Source organism: Pseudophryne corroboree, chromosome 7 (assembly GCF_028390025.1).
Source record: "Pseudophryne corroboree isolate aPseCor3 chromosome 7, aPseCor3.hap2, whole genome shotgun sequence".
Lineage (NCBI taxonomy): Eukaryota > Metazoa > Chordata > Amphibia > Anura > Myobatrachidae > Pseudophryne > Pseudophryne corroboree.
The window spans coordinates 336859779-336883688 of record NC_086450.1 but is presented as its reverse complement, the minus strand read 5'-3'; the positions used below and the strand labels follow the sequence as shown (position 1 = coordinate 336883688).

Sequence of the window (23910 nt, the reverse complement as noted above, 5' to 3'; positions counted from 1 at the left end):
ACATATCGCCAAATAAGTGCCCCCCCTCTCTGTTTTAACCCTGTTTCTGTAGTGCAGTGCAGGGGAGAGCCTGGGAGCCTTCCCACCAGCATTTCTGTGAGGGAAAATGGCGCTGTGTGCTGAGGAGAATAGGCCCCGCCCCCTTTTCGGCGGGCTTCTTCTCCCGTTTTTCTGAGACCTGGCAGGGGTTAAATACATCCATATAGCCCCCAGGGGCTATATGTGATGTATTTTTAGCCAGAATAAGGTACTATCATTGCTGCCCAGGGCGCCCCCCCCCCCAGCGCCCTGCACCCTCAGTGACCGCTGCTATGAAGTGTGCTGACAACAATGGCGCACAGCTGCAGTGCTGTGCGCTACCTTATGAAGACTGAAGAGTCTTCTGCCGCCGGTTTCTGGACCTCTTCACTTTTCGGCATCTGCAAGGGGGTCGGCGGCGCGGCTCCGGGACGAACCCCAGGGTGAGACCTGTGTTCCGACTCCCTCTGGAGCTAATGGTGTCCAGTAGCCTAAGAAGCCAATCCATCCTGCACGCAGGTGAGTTCACTTCTCTCCCCTAAGTCCCTCGTAGCAGTGAGCCTGTTGCCAGCAGGACTCACTGAAAATAAAAAACCTAACAAAACTTTTACTCTAAGCAGCTCTTTAGGAGAGCCACCTAGATTGCACCCTTCTCGGCCGGGCACAAAATCTTAACTGAGGCTTGGAGGAGGGTCATAGGGGGAGGAGCCAGTGCACACCACCTGATCCTAAAGCTTTTACTTTTGTGCCCTGTCTCCTGCGGAGCCGCTATTCCCCATGGTCCTGACGGAGTCCCCAGCATCCACTTAGGACGTTAGAGAAATGGACATTGCATTAATTCTAGAGCCCAGCAGGCAAATGTCCCTCTGGGCATCCCGCATATATAAGACGGCGTCTTTTATATGGCCCAGGGTTAGCAAGACAGTATCCCTGTCCAGGGCATCTATGTCCTCTGACAGAGTATCTGTCCATGCTGCTACAGCGCTACACATCCAGGCTGAAGCAATAGCTGGTCTCAGTAGAGTACCAGAGTGTGTATACACTGACTTCAAGATAGCTTCCTATCCGCAGGATCCTTTAGGGCGGCCGTATCCTGAGACGGCAGGGCCACCTTCTTAGATAAGCGTGTCAGCGCCTTGTCTACCCTAGGGGAGGATTCCCAACGTAACCTGTCCGTTGGCGGGAAAGGGTACGCCAGCAGTAATTTTTTGGAAATCACCACTTTCTTATCATGGGAACTCCACGCTTCTTCACATAACTCATTTAATTCATGTGACGGGGGAAAAGTCACTGCCTGCTTTTTCTCCCCAAACATATACACCCTCTTGTCAGGGACAGGGTTAACCTCTGAAATGTGCAATACATCTTTCATTGCAATAATCATGTAGCGGATGGCCTTGGTCATCTTAGGCTGTAATTGTGCCTCATCATCATCGACACTGGAGTCGGACTCCGTGTCGGCATCTGTGTCAACCATCTGATATAGTGGGCGTTTATGAGACCCTGACGGCCTCTGAGTCGCCTGGGCAGGCCCGGGTTGAGACCCCGGCTGTCCCAAGGCTGCAGCGTCATCAAATCTTTTACGCAAGGAGCTTACATTATCATTTAAGACCTTCCACATATCCATCCAATCAGGTGTCGGCCCCGACGGCGGCGACACCACATTTATCCGCACTTGCTCCGCCTCCACGTAACCCTCCTCATCAGACATGTCGACACAGCCGTACCGACACACAGCAGACACACAGGGAATGCTCTGACTGAGGACAGGACCCCACAAAGGCCTTTGGGGAGACAGAGAGAGAGTATGCCAGCACACACCACAGCGCTATATAACCCAGGGATATTCACTATAATAAGTGATTACCCAATAGCTGCCGATTTTATGTCTTTTGCGCCTAAATTTATGTGCCCCCCCCTCTCTTTTTTACCCTTCTTGTACCTGGATACTGCAGGGGAGAGCCTGGGGAGCGTCCTTCCAGCGGAGCTGTGAAGAGAAAATGGCGCTGGTGTGCTGAGGAAGAAGGCCCCGCCCCCTCAGCGGCGGGCTTCTGTCCCGCTTCTGTGTGAAAAAAATGGCGGGGTTTTTTACATATATACAGTGCCTGACTGTATATATGTATGTTATGCCAAAAAGGTACTTCAATTGCTGCCCAGGGCGCCCCCCCCCCCCCAGCGCCCTGCACCCTACAGTGACCGGAGTGTGAAAGTGTGATGGGAGCAATGGCGCACAGCTGTGGTGCTGTGCGCTACCTTAAATGAAGACAGGAGTCTTCAGCCGCCGTTTTCGCCGTCTTCAAGCTTCTGTTCTTCTGGCTCTGCGAGGGGGACGGCGGCGCGGCTCCGGGAACGGACGATCGAGGACAGATGCCTGTGTTCGAACCCTCTGGAGCTAATGGTGTCCAGTAGCCTAAGAAGCGCAACCTAGCTGTAGACAGGTAGGTTTGCTTCTCTCCCCTCAGTCCCTCGTAGCAGTGAGTCTGTTGCCAGCAGAAGCTCACTGAAAATAAAAAAACCTAACAAATACTTTTTTACTAGTAAGCTCAGGAGAGCCCACTAGGAGCACCCAGCTCTGGCCGGGCACAGATTCTAACTGAGGTCTGGAGGAGGGGCATAGAGGGAGGAGCTAGTGCACACCAGATAGTACCTAATCTTTCTTGAGAGTGCCCAGTCTCCTGCGGAGCCCGTCTATTCCCCATGGTCCTTACGGAGTCCCCAGCATCCACTAGGATGTTAGAGAAAGTACAGCTGCCTGACACTGTAGAAACGTGCCATGGAGATAGTACAGCTGCCTGACACTGTAGAAACGTGCCATAGAGACAGTACAGCTGCCCGACACTGTAGAAACGTGCCATGGAGACAGTACAGCTGCCCGACACTGTAGAAACGTGCCATGGAGATAGTACAGCTGTCTGACACTGTAGAAACGTGCCATGGAGATCGTACAGCTGTCTAACACTGTAGAAACGTACCATGATCGTATCGTACAGATAGTACAGCTGCCTGATACTGTAGAAACGTGACATGGAGATAGTACAGCTGTCTGACACTGTAGAACGTGCCATGGAGACAGTACAGCTGTCTGACACTGTAGAAACGTGCCATAGAGATAGTACAGCTGCCTGACACTGTAGAAACGTGCCACGGAGATAGTACCGCTGCCTGACATTGTAGAAACGTGCCATGGAGACAGTACAGCTGCCCGACACTGTAGAAACGTGCCATGGAGATAGTACAGCTGTCTAACACTGTAGAAACGTACCATGATCGTATCGTACAGATAGTACAGCTGCCTGATACTGTAGAAACGTGCCATAGAGATAGTACAGCTGCCTGACACTGTAGAAACGTGCCACGGAGATAGTACCGCTGCCTGACATTGTAGAAACGTGCCATGGAGACAGTACAGCTGCCCGACACTGTAGAAACGTGCCATGGAGATAGTACAGCTGCCTGACACTGTAGAAACGTACCATGATCGTATCGTACAGATAGTACAGCTGTCTGACACTGTAGAAACGTGCCATGGAGATAGTACAGCTGTCTGACACTGTAGAAACGTGCCATGGAGATAGTACAGCTGTCTGACACTGTAGAAACGTGCCATGGAGATAGTACAGCTGCCTGACACTGTAGAAACGTACCATGATCGTATCGTACAGATAGTACAGCTGCCTGACACTGTAGAAACATACCATGATCGTATCGTACAGATAGTACAGCTGCCTGACACTGTAGAAACGTACCATGGAGATAATAGGATTTTGGTACTTACCAGGTAAATCCTTTTCTTTGAATCCATAGGGGGCACTGGAGTACTCTTGGGATATGGACGGCTTCGCAGGAAACAGGGCACTGAATATTTAAATTTAGAACACTCCACCCCTCCATATCCCAGAGTACCTCAGTGTTTTTTACTGAGCCGAACAGGAGCTATAGAGAGGTTGACAATGGAGTATTACATATAACATAACGGACAACAATGAAGTTGACACATAACGTTACTGACAACTAAACAGTTGACACCATAACCAGCACTTGATAATTTGAACCAGTCGGTGAGAGTGTGTTACCATAAGATCCCCTGAACTTACCACAAACCAGGTAAACTGCTCTGGGTGGGCGTCCAGTGCCCCCTATGGATTCAAAGAAAAGGATTTACCTGGTAAGTACCAAAATCCTATTTTCTTTTTCATCCACTAGGGGTCACTGGAGTACTCTTGGGACGTACCAAAGCTTCCGCCGTGGGCGGGAGAGCTGTTTGGCACCTGTAACACTAGGCGGCCAAAGCTAGATGCTGATGCCGCAAACGTATCAAACTTGTAAAAGCGCACCAACGTGTGCACGGAAGACCATGTAGCCGCACGGCAAAGCTGCATCGTAGAAGCTCCACGACCAGCTGCCCATGAAGTTCCCACAGAACGTGTGGAATGAGCTGTTACTGATGTAGGCGGCTGTAACCTAGCATGAAGGTAAGCCTGACGTATGGTCAGTTTTATTCATCTGGATAAGGTCTGCTTAGACGCTGGCCAACCCATCTTGGCAGCATCATAGAGAACAAGCAACGTATCCGTCTTACGAACTGCAGACGTTCGGGATACATAAACGCGTAAAGCGCGTACCACATCCAGAGTTCCAGAATGTGCTGTTAACACAGGAACTACTATTGGTTGATTGATGTGAAAAGATGACACTACCTTTGGTAAGAAAGCGGGATTCGTCCGAAGTTCCGCTCTGTTATCATGAAACACCAAATACGGTGGCTTTCATGACAAGGCACCCAAATCTGAAACACGCCTTGCCGAAGCTAAGGCTAGAAGAAAAATTGTTTTCCAAGTGAGAAACTTTATATCCACTTGCTGTAAGGGTTCAAAATATGAAGACTGTAAGAAATTTAAAACCAGATTCAAGTCCCATGGCACTGTAAGTGGAATGAATGGAGGCTGTACTCTGAGGACACCTTGCAGAAAGGTGTGTATAGACGGCAATAGAGCCAATCTTCTTTGAAAGTGTATTGACAAAGCAGATACCTGCACCTTTAGTGTAGATAAACGCAGTCCTCCATCTAACCCCGTTTGTAGAAATAACAAAAGACGGGATAACTTGAAAGATGATGTCGGAAACTTCCGAGTTTCACACCAACCTATATAAGCACGCCAAATTCTGTAATAATGAGCTGCCGTAACTGGCTTCCTAGCTCGTAACATGGTTGGTATAACCGATTCTGGAATGCCCTCTCTTCTTAAGAGGGCGGTCTCAACAGCCACCCCGTCAAACGCAGCCGCGCTAAATCGGGTAAAGGAACGGACCCTGTTGTAACAAGTCCGGACGCAGTGGGAGCGGCCAAGGATCGTCTGCAAGTAGACCGTGGAGATCCGAGAACCAAGCTCTCCGAGGCCAATGAGGTGCCACTAGTATGACTGTGACAGACTCTCTTTTGATCCGTTTTAGCACCAGAGGGAGCAGCGGAAACGGTGGAAACAGATACACTAGGCTGTACGGCCAAGCGATTGTGAGAGCGTCCACCGCCACTGCCTTTGGACCTCTCGTTCTGGACACATACTGGAGCGTTTGGTGATTGTGGCGAGACGCCATTAGGTCCACCTGAGGGTAACCCCACCGCTGAACCAACATGTGAAACACTTCTGGACTTAATGCCCATTCTCCTGGATGAAAATCCCGACGGCTGAGATAATCTGCCTCCCAGTTGTCCACTCTCGGAATGAACACTGCCGACAATATCACCTGGTGGTATTCTGCCCAATTGAGGATTCGAGCAACTTCCCGCATTGCCATGCGGCTTTTCGTTCCTCCTTGCTTGTTGATGTATGTGACTGCCGTTGCGTTGTCTGACTGCACTTGGACAGTCTGAGAGCGAAGCATGTGTACTGCTTGTCGTAGTGCATTGTAAATTGCGCGGAGTTCCAGGACATTTATAGACAGCAATCTTTTGTGATCCGCCCAGAGACCCTGGAGCTGACAGTTTTTAACTACAGCTCCCCAACCTCTGAGACTCGCGTCCGTCGTTAGAATTATCCAATTGCAGCCGCCGAACAGTTTCCCTGCGGTTATATTGTGTACCTTGAGCCACCAGAGTAGAGACACCCTTGCCCTTGGCGACAACCTCACCCTGTGGTGAATCTGCAAATGCGAGCCCGACCACTGTGCGAGCACATCCAGTTGAAATGGACGTGAGTGAAATCTTCCGAACTGAAGCGCTTCGAAAGCCGCCACCATTGTTCCTAAGAGGCGAATGCACAAATGTACCGAGACTGTGCGTGGCTTGAGCACTAATTGTACTAGATGGCGAATAATCTGTACTTTCTGTTGTGGTAGGTAAATTCTTTGATTTACCGTATCGAAAATCATACCTAGGAATTGAAGGCGTTGAGACGGAATGAGATGTGATTTCTTGAAGTTGACAATCCAACCGTGGTGAACTAGTACATTTTACGTTAGTAGCGCATGTTGGAGAAGCATCTGTTGAGACGGGGCTTTGATGAGCAGATCGTCTAAATACGGAACTATTGTCACTCCCAGGGATCTGAGATGAGCTATCATCACAGACATCACTTTGGTGAATACCCGAGGCGCTGACGATAGGCCAAACGGTAGAGCCTGAAACTGGTAATGATTTTGGCGTATTGCAAACCGCAAGAACCTCTGATGAGGCTGCCAAATCGGAATATGTAAGTACGCATCCTTGAGATCTAGCGCAATCATGAATTCCTTTGGCTCTAAACTTGCAATCACTGAGCGCAGAGATTCCATCTTGAATCTGTAGTAAGTTACGTACCGATTGAGACCCTTTAAGTTCAATATTGGCCTGACTGAGCCATCTGGCTTCGGTACCACAAACAGACTGGAATAATAACCCTGACCCTGTTGGTGTACAGGGACCGGAATCAAAACTGCTGAATCCAGTAGGGACTGAATAGCAATTTGCAGAACCGCCCTCTTGTCGTCCGACAGAGGCAGTCCTGTCTTGAAAAACCGCAGTGGCGGAAGACAGTCGAACTCTATTTTGTAACCTCTTAACACTAAATTGCAGATCCACCCATCCGCGGATGTCTGGAACCACGCCAAATGGAACGTCTGAAGGCGTGCTCCCACAATCGGAGAACCGAGATGGGCTGGTAGCCCGTCATGCCACTGGCTTGTCGGTGACCTTGGCGTCCTGACGACTTGTGTTGGTTTGTTGGAAATCACGTCCACGACCACGTCTACCAGGCGTGGCTGTTCCTCTGCCACGTCCGCGAAAGGACTGAGGTCTAAAGGATTTGAACGCAGGTCCAGAGTACCTCCGTCTTGGTACCGGTGGAGGCAATGGTAAGAAAACCGACTTTCCTCCCGTGGCCTCAGAAATCCATGTGTCCAATTCAGGACCAAACAACTTCTTGTCACCGTAAGGTAACGCCTCTATACCTCTTTTGACCTCTGCCTCCACTTGCCAAGAACGCAGCCAGAGTGCTCGTCGTGCCGTAACTAGCGACGATGAAATACGAGAAGTGAGCTGACTGACGTCAGTAGAAGCTGTACAGAGATACTCCGCAGCCTCACACATTTGATCAGCAAGAAGTATAAGGTGTTCGTCATGTAGGGCAGACTTGAGTTCTGTTATCCATACTATGAGCGCCTTAGTGACCCAGATACCAACCAAGCCAGGTCTCAGCAGCACTCCTGCTGCTACATACATGGACTTTAGCATAGTTTCTATTTTGCGATCTGAAGGGTCTTTAAGCGTAGTAGCAGCTGGCACTGGTATGGTTAATTTATTTGTAAGTTTCGACACTGACGAATCAACTATTGGTGGATTCTCCCATGTAGCTGTCACAGACTCTGGAAACGGGTAACTAGACTTAAATCTGCGAGGTATAGAAAACCGTTTATCTGGAGTCTGTCGTGTTTCTACTAACATCTTATTAAGAGACTCCGAAACAGGAAAACACATTGGAGTTCTCTGTCGTTTAGTAAACACGACCTGATCATTTGTCAGAGGCTCCTCAGTTTCTGTAAACTTCAGAGACTGACGCACCGCTCTGATGAGATTATCAATACCTGAGCTGTTAAAATCCTCACTATCTGACTCCACTTCACCCTCCTCACCCTCATCTTGTGCCGTGAGGTCTGGCATGGAATCGTCAGAATGCAAGATAGCAGAAACTGGTAAATCATAAGACATATGAAATTTATCCCGTCTACCCAAAATGGATTTGGGACTTTTGCAAGGCTGAGACGCCTCCGGTAGTTCTGGCGGTCTCACCCTAGACTCAGATCTTGCCGCTTCCCGCTCTTGTCGAGCGGCGGTCAATTCTGATTGCAACCCAGCCAGTACATTGGCTAGCATTTCCCATGGAGGGTCCGGGGATGAAACTGGCTTTAAAACCGGAGCAGAAATTGTATTCGTAACTGAATCCACAAAACATACTGGACATGTGGTAGATCCATCCGGTAACACACTGCTACAGACTTTGCAGTGATGCTTTTTAATTTTTGCTGGTGCCTTACTCATTATGGAGACAGACAATACAATACACAAAAAACAGACACTTGCACGACTCAGTAAAATAGTACGAAGGTGTCTCTATATATATATCTGGCCAAGTGCAGTACACGTGGCCAGTACTATGAAATGTGATCCCAAATTCCCACTAACACCCCTGCGCCTCCGGTGGAGTAGAGATGTAGTACTGGAACGTTCTGGAATCACAACAGGAAGACACAGGAAGCATGGTTAAAATGGCTGCCATGCTTAAAATCATAGTCACAGTACAGGTTACAAGCTTATAAACTGATATATAACCTGTATGAAAATCCTGTGTAATCATCCCTGCAGCCTAGCATACTGCTGTTGCTGCAGTTTATCCCCCCTCTTGCCGCTGATTGCATCCTCTGCTTGCAGCCTGTAATGCCCCCCCCCCCTGTATGCTCCGTTGCGGATGCAGTATGCGGGCGGGCAACAGGCAGCGTGTGGGGCCGCCAGCGGGAGCCGGGTAGCGGGACGCGCTGGAATAAGAGAGCGGCGGCCGGAGCAGCAGCGGCGGGCGGGCGAACTGTCTAGGATCCAAGCGGCCAGTAGTATGGTGCGCCAGTGAAAGAAAACAATGTTCCCACACAGCGGGGCGGCAGCGTGAGCTAACCGCCCCGACCAACATACCTTGACTCCTGCTCCTGTCATGATGCTCCGACGGGGCTTCTCTGTAAGCGCCGGCCAGCCTGTCTGCAGGATCTGTATGGCTGTGAGGGTGCTCATTTAGTGAGGACCGACACGCCCCAGCTGCTAGTAGCAGCTTGCACTATCCCTGACCCTGCCTTATGGAAGGGGGAAAAGGGATGTGTATGAAAAAAGAAAAATATTAACAAAAAAATAAAAATATTCAAAAGAATTGTGGACTAAGCCACAGAACCTGTTGCTACGTCGAGCACAGAAAAAACACTGAGGTACTCTGGGATATGGAGGGATGGAGTGTTCTACATTTAAATATTCAGTGCCCTGTTTCCTGCGGAAGCCGTCCATATCCCAAGAGTACTCCAGTGACCCCTAGTGGATGAAAAAGAATGTACCGCTGCCTGACACTGTAGAAACGTGTCACGGAGATAGTACAGCTGCCTGACACTGTAGAAACGTGCCATGGAGATAGTACAGCTGCCTGACACTGTAGAAACGTGCCACGGAGATAGTACAGCTGTCTGACACTGTAGAAACGTGCCACGGAGATAGTACAAGCTGCCTGACACTGTAGAAACGTGCCATGGAGATAGTACAGCTGCCTGACACTGTAGAAACGTGCCATGGAGATAGTACAGCTGCCCGACACTGTAGAAACGTGCCATGGAGATAGTACAGCTGTCTGACACTGAAACGTGCCATGGAGATAGTATAGCTGCCTGACACTGTAGAAACGTGCCACGGAGATAGTATAGCTGCCTGACATTGTAGAAACGTGCCATGGAGACAGTACAGCTGCCCGACACTGTAGAAACGTGCCATGGAGATAGTACAGCTGTCTGACACTGTAGAAACGTGCCATGGAGATAGTACAGCTGCCTGACACTGTAGAAACGTGCCACAGAGATAGTACAGCTGCCTGACACTGTAGAAACGTACCATGATCGTATCGTATCGTACAGATAGTACAGCTGCCTGACACTGTAGAAACGTGCCATGGGGATAGTACAGCTTTCTGACACTGTAAAAAACACGTGATGGAGGTAGTCACTACACCGACACCAGGATCCCGATCTCGCCTCGCAGCGGGCTCGGTGGTTCACCACAGGTTCTATTCCCAGTCTATGGGTGTCGTGGACACCACAAGTGGGAATAATCCCTGTTAGTCGGCATGCCGACTGTTCGGCTCTCAATCGGCGTCAGTATAGTGACAGGCAGTCACACAACTACATCCCCATCTGACACTGTAAAACAACATGCAATGGAGATAGTACAGCTGTCTGACACGAAGAAACATGCCATACATACAGTAGCGCTGACACTGTGGGAACATGCCATGGAGATAGTACATCTGTCTGACACTCTAGGAAAATATCAGGGAGTCAATAGGCTGTCTTACGCTATAGAAACAGTTATTCTTAGTGCAGAGTTGCACAAACTCCGCCATTACAGTCCAGGATTTAAGGATAGCCATGTTTGCATCCAAATGGTTAAATCAAATACTATGTAAGTCACCAGTGCTCAAGCATGGATATCCTTAAAACCTGGACTGAAATGGTGGAATTTGGGAAACTGCCTTAGTGGTTGCTCCTTACAGGCAATTTCAATACCCTGAATAAGAGTATATAATTACATCTACGGTTTGAAAATTCAAGCATTTTGATGACACCCTAGAACTGGATTGTCAATCTTTATTAAAACTTTCAGGATGTTCATTCCAGCACTGGAGACCATTCCATTGCTTTTAGACTATTTGTAATACCTAACTATTTGCAAGGTTCCATTACCCCCCTCCCTTCCCCCCAATTTATCTCTGTGGTTATTACTGTAGCAGTGCCGGTCAGAATTCCTTCACATATTGCTTTATACAACACTAAACTACATTTGTTGCATCATTAATTCCAACATACTGCAGTATGTATTGGGAACAGGTGTGGTATGCAAGGTCGACAGTAACTAGGTCGACCACTATATGTCGACAGTAACGAGGTCGACTTGGCAAAAGGTCGACATGAGTTTGTTATGTTTTTTTTTGTGTTGTTTTCTCCGTACAGTGACCGGGAACCCCAATTAGTGCACAGTGTCCCCTCGCAGCTTCAGGAAAGGTTACTATTCCCAATCGTATTCCGCGTGGATCGTCAAGTATGAAAAAGGTCAAAAAAAGAAAAAAAATTGTGAAAAACTCATGTCAACCTTTTGACCTAGAACATGTCGACCTAGTTACTGTCGACCAATAGTGGTCAACCTAGAGACCGGATCCCATTGGGAACACCCAGCTTCAGTTCCTTCTATATAGCACCCTCTAACAGAATCAGTTATACCTCAGGTTCTCTCCTCCTTCTGAACAAATGTGACTGAGGCCATTAGGTAAACCTGAAGCAAAACTTTTCAAGTGTGCCAATTCCAAAGCTGTCCAAACGTCTTCATCAGAATAACTATCAAACGGATCCAGATTCATTCTCAGCGACCCATAAAATAAAACCGGATCCTACGTTGAACAATAAAGTCAAAGTTAAAACCAGGAAAATCAACAATTCTGGTTAAAATCTAATAAAACTTTACTTCGTATATAATACGATTGTTATTACCTGCGGGATAATAGTTATTTTAGATCTCAATTCATGAAGACCCAGTTTTGAAATGTCTGCTTCGTCTATGTGAATTGTCCCAGTTGCAGGCTCCAGAATCCGAAACAATCCCAACGTAAGAGACGACTTCCCTGCTCCCGTTCTTCCTACTACGCCCACCTGCACATACAAGACTTTCATTTACACAGGTATTCTTTATTATATAACTGTGTTGCTAATTTATGAAAGGTATGACTGGGTAGATAAGACTGGACAGTGATGAGAATTGTGATTTACCTAAGAACTGGTAATATTGTATGAAGAAAACAAAGCAACTTATTAAGAAACTGTGGGGCAGATGTATTAACCTGGAGAAGGCATAAGGAAGTGATAAACCAGTGATATGTGCAAGGTGATAAAGGCACCAGCCAATCAGCTCCAATATGTAAATTAACAGTTAGGATCTGATTGGCTGGTGCCTTTATCACCTTGCACATATTACTGGTTTATCACTTCCTTATGCCTTCTCCAGGTTAATACATCTGCCCCATGTCCCAAATGTAATAGTTTGCAATTTATAAGAACTGTTGCGATTCCAGCGATTCTACAGTAGATAAAAAGAGGCAGTTAGTTTGAATGCAAAACCAATCTGGTTTGCCTTAAATCTAATTGCTACTTTAAATCTAGTGGCTACCTTGTCAGTGCCTGCTAGGTGACTATTACGTTTGGGCCTGTGTCTATCTGCTGTAAATAAATTCCAAATAATATTTTCATAATCAGTAAAGCAGGAGACCTGTCAGGGAAGCATTACACCAGTCTGACCTGTGTTACTATCATACTGTACTTGCAGGTGAGAAACAGTCTGCCCACATAGACCCATATACCCTTGTATGAGAGACTGAGCAATGACTTGTGTTTGACCTAAGGGTCTCACGATGCAGGTGTCAGGCAAGGCATGGCACCAATACATTTACCAGAACAGAGGTTAAGTCCTACTATGACTTGTTTTGGTGTAGCAGAGCTAGCTTGCACATTTCTGTACAAAATATGTAAATGAAAAGTCATGTTTTACAATAACATGTTAATCTTTTCAGATTTACACGTTTAGTGCTGTAGGGGGTTTACTTTAATGTATATTTTTCAGCTACACATTAGCATACATCTGCACTCAGAAGCACATGAATACTACTATGGGATTTAGTAACACAAGTAACATTTTAGATACAGGGGTATATTCAATTGAAGTCGAAAGCTGCCGTCTGTCGAAAAGACAGCAGTTTTTGACTTTTTTAGGTCGGAAGGGGTTCCGACCTATTCAATCTAACCCCAAATTATTCGACAAGTCGTGGAATTCGACTTGTCGAAAAGCACGTGGATCGGCGGAATAGCTGCCGATCCGCGTGCTTATGTCGAAAACGGGGCCAAAACCAACAGGTTTTGGCCCCCTTTTTGACCATCTCAATTCGACTTGGGGAGAGCCGCGGGCAGACGGTGTAGAGCAGCGCCAGAGGATGTCACAGCCGCCGCTCACAGCAGCGTCCACCCGGCTCCAGCAAGCGAGACTTCACCTGCTGGAGCCGGGTGGACGCTGCCATGAGCGGCGGCTTTGACATCCTCCGGCTACGCTGCCCGTAGCTGTAGCACTGCTCTCCCCCATCTGACCGCTGCTCTCCCCCGTCTCCGCTCCCGCATCTCAATTCGACTTTTTTTAAAGTCGAATTGAGATTGCATTGAATGGATCCGACTTCAATTGAATATACCCCTTAGTAGCATACCAAGACTATACTGACAAGAATTTAATTATATTACAGTCGGTTCAGATTATATGGTGAAAATGTAATTTTTTAGGTTTGCAGTAAAATGTTAAGTAATACAGTTAATTAGAATGACAACGTTTAACTTTAAAGAGATATCAAAGTTTATGGCAAATCTCAAAGTGGCTTATCTGGCCTCAGGTTGTCTATTGTCAGCTAAAACAAAGTGATCTGGGAACTGCGAGGACATTCACACAATAACACTGACCTTTTCTCCAGGAGCGATACAAGCTGTGACGTTCTTTAACGCCAACTCCAAGTCTTTTCTGTACCTCAGACCATAATTCTGGAATTCAATTCTTCCAGCATTTGGCCACTTCGCTAGTTCTGACACATGTTCTGATGTCCATGGAGCCTAAAGATATGGAGTTGCAATATAAACAAACTCTTGATATCTAGAAAATATTCTGTTATGATGACATTTTACAGGTTGCCAATAATAAGAACGATTCTACCACATCTGAGGAATACAAGGAAAAATGTCAGCTATCTCTTTGCAGGAAACACCACTAAACTTTCCCATCTTCGTACCCTTAGTAAGGAGTCAGCCTGCAGTGCAAGAGTCTGTCCTTCCTGCATTCTGATGTCATGTGACTGGTTTACACAGAGCCATCAGCTGCTTACCATGATAACATGGCATTCATTGTGGGATAAGCTATTGCTTACTTAAACAGACTGGTGGATTACTGTTAATGGGCAGACACCAGCAATTCATACAGAATGCAGACTATAATTGTATAATATTATGACACGGAGAGGAGAGGAGGGGGCCCATGTGCAGTCTACATCTGGGCTCCCTCCTCGCCGGCAGCGCAGTGGAGTGAGCACTAGGGTCACCGGAAGACCTTAGCACTGTGCCAGAGTCTAGTGCACATGTGCCGGTCACAGGGGAAATGGCGCAGCGGGCAGATTTTTGGTGATTCCCTTACTGCGCATGCTCAAAACACTGGGAAAATGGCTGCTGCACCATTTTCCCAGTGATTTGTGCAGTGCAGCTGCCGGTGACGCAGAACTGCAGGAAGGCAAGTATTCAAGAAATGGGTGCAGAGTGTGCGGTGTGGGCCCCCCTGCACCACACACCTTGCCCCCATTATAAATACCACACTGAAGACAAAGTCAAAATTTACTGCAAGACCGCAGAGTCCTCTTTGCGGTGTAAAATGTACAGATTACTGGTGCCACTACTCACAGCTCATGTAAACTTCTGTCAGAGCTCTGGCCACTTGGGAGGTGGGCAGAGAGCACAGATGAGCCTTTGTATAGCCACGTTTAGAATAAACATAATGGTGAACTCATGAATGTGAGGCATCATTCCTCCACATATTCCAGATGCCTCAGGTCAGTGCTCTGGGACAGCTGGATAATTAATGATGTGTATGAAGACTACGGAATCTCAATTTCCTAAGAATTGTAATCCAATTGGCTAATGCAATTTAACATTAAGAGAGATTGTAGTTCACTGAAATACATAGGAATTATTCTTGATGAGGCAATTACCTCGGGTTCCACATCACAATACTCCTTCACCCTCTCCACAGCAACAGAGTTAGTTTCCATGTCTGTCGCAGTGTGCACGGCTTCCTTTAAAACCCCTGTCAACTGTGAAGTAAAAGTGACAGTTATTGTATTGTAGGCTGGAAGTAATGAATCCTCGCTGATCAATACTGAGACCTCAGATAAGAAACGTGTACACAATAGAAGGTTACAGCTCTGATAATATCTAGTACACCATTTAATAGTCCATCTTTGATCTCTAAACAGACAAACTCACGCAGTTATTTTTCCTGCTGCCTATATAGAAGTATGGGGATGGGGGGAACTTTTAAAGTAGAGACCAGTAAAGTTTTCCAAATCTTTTATGTGGAACATGGATTTCGGTTTCTGAAACATTGGAAGCAACACACTGTCTCATCATTTAAGAATTAAAATTGTGCTGAGTTGACTATTTTTTGAGAATGTCAAACACTGATATGAAAAGTAGGTTTCTGTCTGCAGCTTACTGTTCATTTAATTTACAGGTACATAGGTAATCTTTAGTAGTCATTTATTACAGATAAAATAAGATTTTACTTACCGGTAAATCTATTTCTCGTAGTCCGTAGAGGATGCTGGGGACTCCGTAAGGACCATGGGGATAGACGGGCTCCGCAGGAGACATGGGCACTTTAAGAAAGAATTTAGTTCCTGGTTTGCACTGGCTCCTCCCTCTATGCCCCTCCTCCAGACCTCAGTTAGAGAAACTGCCCAGAGGAGATGGACAGTACAAGGAAAGGATTTTGTTAATCCAAGGGCAAGATTCATACCAGCCACACCAATCACACCGTATAACTTGTGATAACTACCCAGTTAACAGTATGAAAATAACATATCATCAGTGCAAGACCGATGCAACTATAACGTAACCCTTATTGAAGCAATAACTATATACAAGTATTGCAGAAGAAGTCCGCACTTGGGACGGGCGCCCAGCATCCGAGAAATAGATTTACCGGTAAGTAAAATGTTATTTTCTCTAACGTCCTAGAGGATGCTGGGGACTCCGTAAGGACCATGGGGATTATACCAAAGCTCCCAAACGGGCGGGAGAGTGCGGATGACTCTGCAGCACCGATTGAGCAAACATGAGGTCCTCCTCAGCCAGGGTATCAAACCTATAGAATTTAGCAAAAGTGTTTGAACCCGACCAAGTAGCAGCTCGACACAGCTGTAGTGCCGAGATCCCCCGGGCAGCCGCCCAAGAAGAGCCCACCTTCCTAGTGGAATGGGCCTTGACCGATTTTGGTAACGGCAATCCAGCCGTAGAATGCGCTTGCTGAATCGTGTTACAAATCCAGCGAGCAATAGTTTGCTTTGAAGCAGGGGCACCAATCTTGTTGGATGCATACAGGACAAATAGCGCTTCAGTTTTCCTGACTTTAGCCGTTCTGGCCACGTAAATTTTCAAAGCCCTGACCACATCAAGTAACTCGGAATCCTCCAAGTCACGTGTAGCCACAGGCACCACAATAGGTTGGTTCATATGAAAAGATGATACCACTTTCGGCAGAAATTGCGAACGGGTCTGCAATTCTGATCTATCCATATGGAAAACCAGATAGGGGCTTTTATGTGACAAAGCCGCTAATTCTGACACTCGTCTAGCCGAAGCCAAGGCTAATAACATGACCACCTTCCACGTGAGATATTTTAACTCCGCCGTTCTAAGTGGTTCAAACCAGTGTGACTTTAGGAAACTTAATACCACGCTAAGATCCCAAGGTGCCACAAAAGGAGGCTGAATACGCAGCACTCCTTTTACAAACGTCTGAACTTCTGGTAGAGAAGCCAACTCTTTTTGAAAGAAAATGGATAGGGCCGAAATCTGAACCTTAATGGAGCCTAAGTTTTAGGCCCAAATTCACTCCAGTTTGTAGGAAGTGAAGGAAACGGCCCAGATGGAATTCTTCCGTAGGAGCATTCCTGGCCTCACACCAAGAAACATATTTTCGCCATATACGGTGATAATGTTAAGATGTCACGTTCTTCCTAGCCTTTATCAGCGTAGGAATGACCTCATACGGAATGCCTTTTTCCGCTAGGATCCGGCGTTCAACCGCCATGCCGTCAAACGCAGCCGCGGTAAGTCTTGGAACAGCATGTGCCCTGTTGCAACAGGTCCTGCCTTAGAGGAAGAGGCCACGGATTTTCTGTAAGCATTTCCTGCAGATCCGGATACCAGATCCTTCGTGGCCAATCTGGAACAATGAGGATTGTTCTCACTCCTCCTTTTTCTTATTATTCTCAACCCTTGGGTATAAGAGGAAGAGAAGGAAATACATAGACTGACTGGAACACCCACGGTGTCACTAGTGCGTCTAACGCTACTGCCTGAGGATCTCTTGACCAGGCGCAATAACTCTGCAGCTTTTTGTAGAGGCGAGACGCCATCCTGTCTATCTGTGGCAGTCCCCACCGAACTGCAATCTTTGCGAAGACTTCCTGATGAAGTCTCCACTCTCCAGGACGTATGTCTGGTGAGGAAGTCTGCTTCCCAGTTGTTCACTTCCGGAATGAACACTGTTGACAGTGCTCTTACATGATTCTTCGCCCAGCGAAGAATTCTGGTGGCTTTCGCCATCGCCACTCTGCTCCTTGTGCCGCCTTGGCGGTTTACATGAGCTACTGCGGTGACGTTGTCTGACTGGATCAGAACCGGTTGGTCGCGAAGAAAGGTCTCCGCTTGACGTAGGGCGTTGTATATGGCCCTTAGTTCCAATATGTTGATGTGAAGACAAGTCTCTTGACTTGACCAAAGACCTTGGAAATTTCTTCCCTGTGTGACTGCTCCCCAGCCTCGGAGGCTCCCGTCCGTGGTCACCAGGATCTAGTCCTGAATGCCGAATCTGCAGCCCTCTAGAAGGTGAGCACTCTGCAGCCACCACAGGAGAGATACCCTGGCCCTGGGGGTTAGGGTGATCAACTGATGAATCTGTAGATGTGACCCGGACCACTTGTCCAGTAGGTCCCATTGGAAAGTCCTCGCATGGAAGCTGCTGAAGGGAATGTTTTTCCCAGGACTCGAGTGCAGTGATGCACTGACACCTGTCTTGGTTTCAATAGGTCCCTGACTAGAGTCATGAGTTCCTGGGCCTTCTCTATCTGAAGGTAAACCCATTTCTGGTCTGTATCCAGAATCATACCCAAGAAGGGCAGACGAGTTATAGGAACCAACTGTGACCTCGGGAAATTGAGAATCCAGCCGTGTTGCTGTGACACCTTCAGCGAAAGTGACACGCTGTTCAACTGCTCTTTTGATCTTGCCCTTATTAGGAGATCGTCCAAGTATGAGACAACAGTGACTCCTTGCTTGCGTAGGAGCACCATTATTTCCGCCAATTACCCTGTAATGACAATCCTGTACCGCAATTGTCAGGTACGCCTGATGGGGTGGATAAATGGGAACATGAAGGTATGCAGCCTTTATGTTTAGATACACCATCAAATCCCCCCTTCCAGGCTGGCGATGATCGCTCTGGGCGATTCCACTTTAAATTTGAACCTTTTCCCGTATAGGTTCAGAGATTTTAATTTTAAAAATAGGTCTGACCGAACCGTACGGTTTCGGGACTACAGCCACAGTTGAGTCATATCGCCTTCCTTGTTGCAGGAGGGGAACCTTGAGCACCACCTGTTGGAGATACAATGTGTGAATTGTATTTAATATTATCTCCCTTCCTGGGGGAGAAGCCGATAGGTCAGATAAGGAAAAACCGGCGAGGAGGCACCTTTCGAATTCCAGCTTGTAACCCTGAGAAAAATTTTTTTATTGCCCCCGGGAACCACCTGTGAGTGAACTCAGATGTGGCTGAAGAGTCGAAGACGTGCTCCCACTGAGGCGGACTCCCTTAGCGGAGCTCCAGCGTCATGCGTTGGATGTAGTAGGGGCCGGGGAGGACTTCTGTTCCTGGGAACTAGCTGTGCCCTGTACCCTTACCTCTGGTAAGAAAGGACGCTCCTCGTACTTTCTTGTTATTCTGCGACCGAAAGGACTGCATTTGATAATGTTGTGCTTTCTTAGGCTGTGAGGGAATATAAGGCAAAAGATCAGAATTACAAGCTATAGCTGTGGAGACCAGGTCCGAGAGCCCTTCTCCACACAATTCCTCAGCCTTGTAAGGTAAACCTTCCATATGCCTCTTTTAATCGGCATCACCTGTCCTTTGCATGTTCCACAGGACACTTCTAGCAGAAATCGACATAGCGTTGACTCTAGAACCCAGTAGACTAATGTCTCTTTGGGCATGTTTTATATATATATATATAAGACAGCATCTTATATATATATATATATATATATATATATATATATATATATATTATATATATATACATATACTAGAGTCAATACCATGGTATCCTTATCTAGGGTTTCAATCTCTGCTGATAAGGTATCTGTCCACGCTGCTACAGCGCTATAAACCCATGCCGACACAATCGCCGGTCTGAGTAGTGTACCAGAATGTGTGTAAATGGACTTCAAAGTACTTTTACTGCAAGCTATCTGCAGGATCCCTGAGGATAGCTGTTAAGTCAGCGCTACCTTTTGGGTAAATGTGACAAAGCTTTGTCCACCCTAGGGGAAGATTCCCATCGTATCCTGGCCCTAGTAGGGAAAGGATACTCCCTGAGAATTCTTTTTGGGAAGCTGCAGCTTCTTGTCTGGAGATTCCCGCTCTTTTTCTTCATGAGAGGAGGGAAATTTACCTCAGTTTTCTTCCCCTTAAACATGTGTACCCTCGTGTCAGGGACAGATGAGTCATCAGTGATATGCAAAACATCTTTTATTACAATAATCATATATTGAATACTTTTCTGCCAGTTTTGGCTGTAACTTTGCATTATCGTAGTCGACACTGGAGTCAGACTCCGTGTCGATATCAGTGTCTATTATTTTGGATAGTGAGCATTGTGAGACTCTGAAGGTCTCTGCGACATAGGGACAGACATGTGTAGATTCACTGTCTGTTCTCTAATCTTTTGTGCAATAAATTTACCTCAGCACTTTATTTCACATATCCAATCAGGTGTCGGCGTTGTCGACGGAGACACCACTCACACACACATTTGCTCCATCTCCTCCTTAGGAGAGCCTTTTACCTCAGACATGTCGACACACACGTACCGACACACCACACACTCAGGGAATGCTCATCTGAAGATAATTCCCCCACAAGGCCCTTTGGAGAGACAGAGAGAGAGTATGCCAGCACACACCCCAGCGCTATATGACCCAGGAAAAAACACAGCAATTTAATGTTTACCCAGTAGCGCTGTTATTATCTGCGCCGAATTATGTGCCCCCCCTCTTCTTTAAAACCCTCTCTTCTACCGTGGTATAAGCAGGGAGAGTCCGGGGAGCTTCCTCTCAGCGGTGCTGTGGAGAAAAACATGGCGCTGGTGAGTGCTGAGGGAGAAGCCCCGCCCCCTCGACGGCGGGCTTCTGTCCCGCTAAAAGTGTAAAATTGGCGGGGGCTCATGCATATATACAGTGTCCAGCTGTATATATGCTCCTTTTTGCCAAATAAGAGGTTTATATTGCTGCCCAGGGCGCCCCCCTCCCTGCGCCCTGCACCCTTACAGTGACCGGAGTATGTGAGGTGTGTGGGAGCAATGGCGCACAGCTGCAGTGCTGTGCGTTACCTCAGTGAAGATCATGAAGTCTTCTGCCACCTCAGAAGCCGGGTGAGTATGAGAAGAAAAGAAGACTTCAATCTTCCGGCTCTGCGAGGGGGACGGCGGCGCGGCTCCGGGATGGACGGCGAGGGTGAGATCCTTCTTACCAATCCCTCTGGAGCTAATGGTGTCCAGTAGCCTAAGAAGCAGGACCTAGCTTCAGAGAGTAGGGCTGCTTCTCTCCCCTCAGTCCCACAATGCAGGGAGTCTGTTGCCAGCAGAGCTCCCTGAAAATAAAAAACCTAACAAAATACTTTCTATCAGTAAACTCAGGAGAGCTCACTGAAAAGCACCCAGCTCGCCTGGGCACAGTATCAAACTGAGGTCTGGAGGAGGGGCATAGAGGGAGGAGCCAGTGCACACCAGGAACTAAATTCTTTCTTAAAGTGCCCATGTTTCCTGCGGAGCCCGTCTATCCCCATGGTCCTTACGGAGTCCCCAGCATCCTCTAGGACGTTAGAGAAATATCTGTAATGAGTTCACAGTAGACCAAGGCTTCAATGTACTGTAGTCAGCAATTAATGAATTAATGTGCTGTATTTAAAAGGGAAACATTTCAATAATTTTCCTTTGTTTTAATAACACTCATATTTTTATTCTACCTGCAGAAGGTGGGGACGGCCATGGGTACCAGGTTTGCCCCGAGCTATGCCAACATGTTCATGGGTATGTGGGAGGATCAACATGTGTGGCATAACCATCAGTTTGGGGCGAACCTGGTATCCTGGTCTAGGTATATAGATGACATCATTTTCATTTGGAGGGGTGATAGAGACATCTTGACCACCTTCTGTGACCAGTTGAATGATAACGATTATAATATTTTGTTGACATTTGAAGTTAGCAACAGCAGTGTAAATTTCCTGGACCTAAATATTTATGTGGAAGATGGACAACTTAAAACCCGTAATCACATAAAACCGACCGATTCGGGAACATATATCCATACCAATAGTTGCCATCATGTCAACTGGTTGGAGTCCATACCTCACAGTCAGTTACAAAGACTAAAGAGGAATTGCACGGATAATGAGATCTACAGGGAACAAGCCGATGCAATGGTTAAGAGATTTAAGAACAGTGGCTACAGCGATAAGAATATTGAAAAAGCTGTCACTAAGTGTGAAAATATTGATAGAAAGGATTTATTATTATTAGACACTGGCATCGGATGGAAATAAGAACTATTCTTTGGCATTTATTACAAGTTATAATATCCAACATAAACAGATAGAGAAGATATTTAGGGATCACTGGACAATCTTGAAGGGTGACCCTCTATTAGAAAAACTGTTGCCAGAGAGACCTAAATTAATTTATCGGAAAGCCAAGAATATCAAAGATAAACTGGTCAGAAGTGCTATGTCACCTCCGAAAGCAAACACTCGCACTCTGTCAAAAGGCTTTTTCAGGTGTGGGGTTTGCTGTATGTGTAAGGAGGTTAGAGGTACAGCAAAATGTACGGAAATTGAAATAAATGGGCAAATCAATAAAATTAATGAATTCATAACTTGCACCTCAAAGAATGTGATCTACTATTTGGGGTGTAGCTGTAATTTATTTTATATCGGTAGGACCAGCAGAAATTTAAAAACAAGATTCACAGAGCATTTGCGCAATATAAAAAATGGGGTTGAAACACATGAGCTTTCATCCCATTTCAAAAACATTCATGGCCAGGATATCAAACCGCTAAAAGTATTTGGAGAATTAAAGCAAATAAAGGGGAATTGGAGATGTAACAATGTAGCTGCAATTTTAGCAAAAACTGAAATGCAATATATATACTCATTGAAAACTCTAATCCCGGGTGGCCTGAATAAAGATTTTGAGGTCAAATGGTTCCTTAATTAAGTTCAGCTTTAAGTGAATGATACTGTATTAGAATTATCTATTTATATTCTCTAGCCCATTGTCCCTATATTAACTGGGGGGATGTGAACTGTGGGTATGGAAATTTCATATAAAAAATATTTCATTATTATATATAACTACTGTTGTGAAACTAAAGGCGAATTCCCGTTTCTTTCCAGGAAGCAATATGGCGCAATAGATGTTTCCGCCCCTTTATAATGATAAGGTGATAATCTGTTAAAGCTTGTCTTGGACTTTCAAAAATGGCAGTTGCGGGACTTCCGGGTATACAGCACCACGTGATCGGATGCGTCTCTTGACGGGACTCAGGCTACACTAATACGGACAGCCGCGATCATGTGACGAACCGGTCACGTGACAGGATGTGACGCGGAGTCGGACGGACTTGACTCCGTCGCCCTGCGGTGTGGAACCTTTGTAAGAGCACAGGCGGAAGTTGTTCCTGTTTACACAGGGCACTTCCGGTCATTGATAATTTATGTTTTATATTTATAAATCGTTTTATATGAACTTTTACCATTTAACTATGAAATAAAGGGATGTTGTATAGAGTAGTGTTTGGATGTTAGATCAGGATTTGATAATTGGATGGATGTAAAAATCGTGTTTATTGTGAGTGGGAGTGGCTCCTCCCAGTTATTGGGAATATCTAGTTATGAGGGTATAAATAGCTGGGAAAGGAGACCACCAGGATATGCCTTGACAAAGATCAGCGGATCTGATCGAAACGCGTTGGATGATGGTGAGGACCTGTGGCGGACATACCAGAAGAGGAAAGGATGAGGTGCTGACCACTGAGGCTGATTTTTCCTGGGACTGCTGTAACATCTGCACAGCTTTTTTATAAGCACTTCAAAATTCCCAAATCTGGTAGGAAGCCACCCTCGCATATTATTGGATGTAAAAGTGGACAAGTGTCATATATTTATGTGACTGAAGCACACTGTACAATTGAAAATTTCTTAGTATTAAAAATTTGTATTTTTATTATATATATATGTGTGGATCATATCTTTTATAGATTTGAATATATGGATCCACACTGCATTTTTATCCAATGAAGGGATTTATGTGATGGTATTACACTAGATTGTGTTTTATTTTCTCTTACATGGTTGTTCTTGTGGGACCTCCGGAATAATACCATCTACTATTAGTCATATTAAATTTTAACGAGAAGAAGGTGGGATACATGGAAAAAATACCAACTCCCTCAGATAAGTAGAGGTTTATTCCCTTTCTTACAAATTTGTAT

At 46.3% G+C, this 23910-nt stretch overlaps 1 protein-coding gene across 2 annotated transcripts in view; it reads right to left on the bottom strand.

Annotated features, from left to right (window-relative positions):
- LOC134945223 (multidrug resistance-associated protein 1-like) overlaps window positions 1–23910 on the bottom strand; it is a 337654-nt gene that overhangs the window by 30065 nt on the left and 283679 nt on the right. For both annotated transcript variants that reach the window (XM_063934380.1, XM_063934379.1), the window contains exons 27-30: window positions 15066–15167; window positions 13777–13923; window positions 11776–11934; window positions 11509–11675 (exon numbers count right to left, since the gene is read on the bottom strand). In XM_063934380.1, the coding sequence (XP_063790450.1) occupies window positions 11509–11675; window positions 11776–11934; window positions 13777–13923; window positions 15066–15167 (575 nt within the window). The remainder of the gene's footprint in view (window positions 1–11508; window positions 11676–11775; window positions 11935–13776; window positions 13924–15065; window positions 15168–23910) is intronic.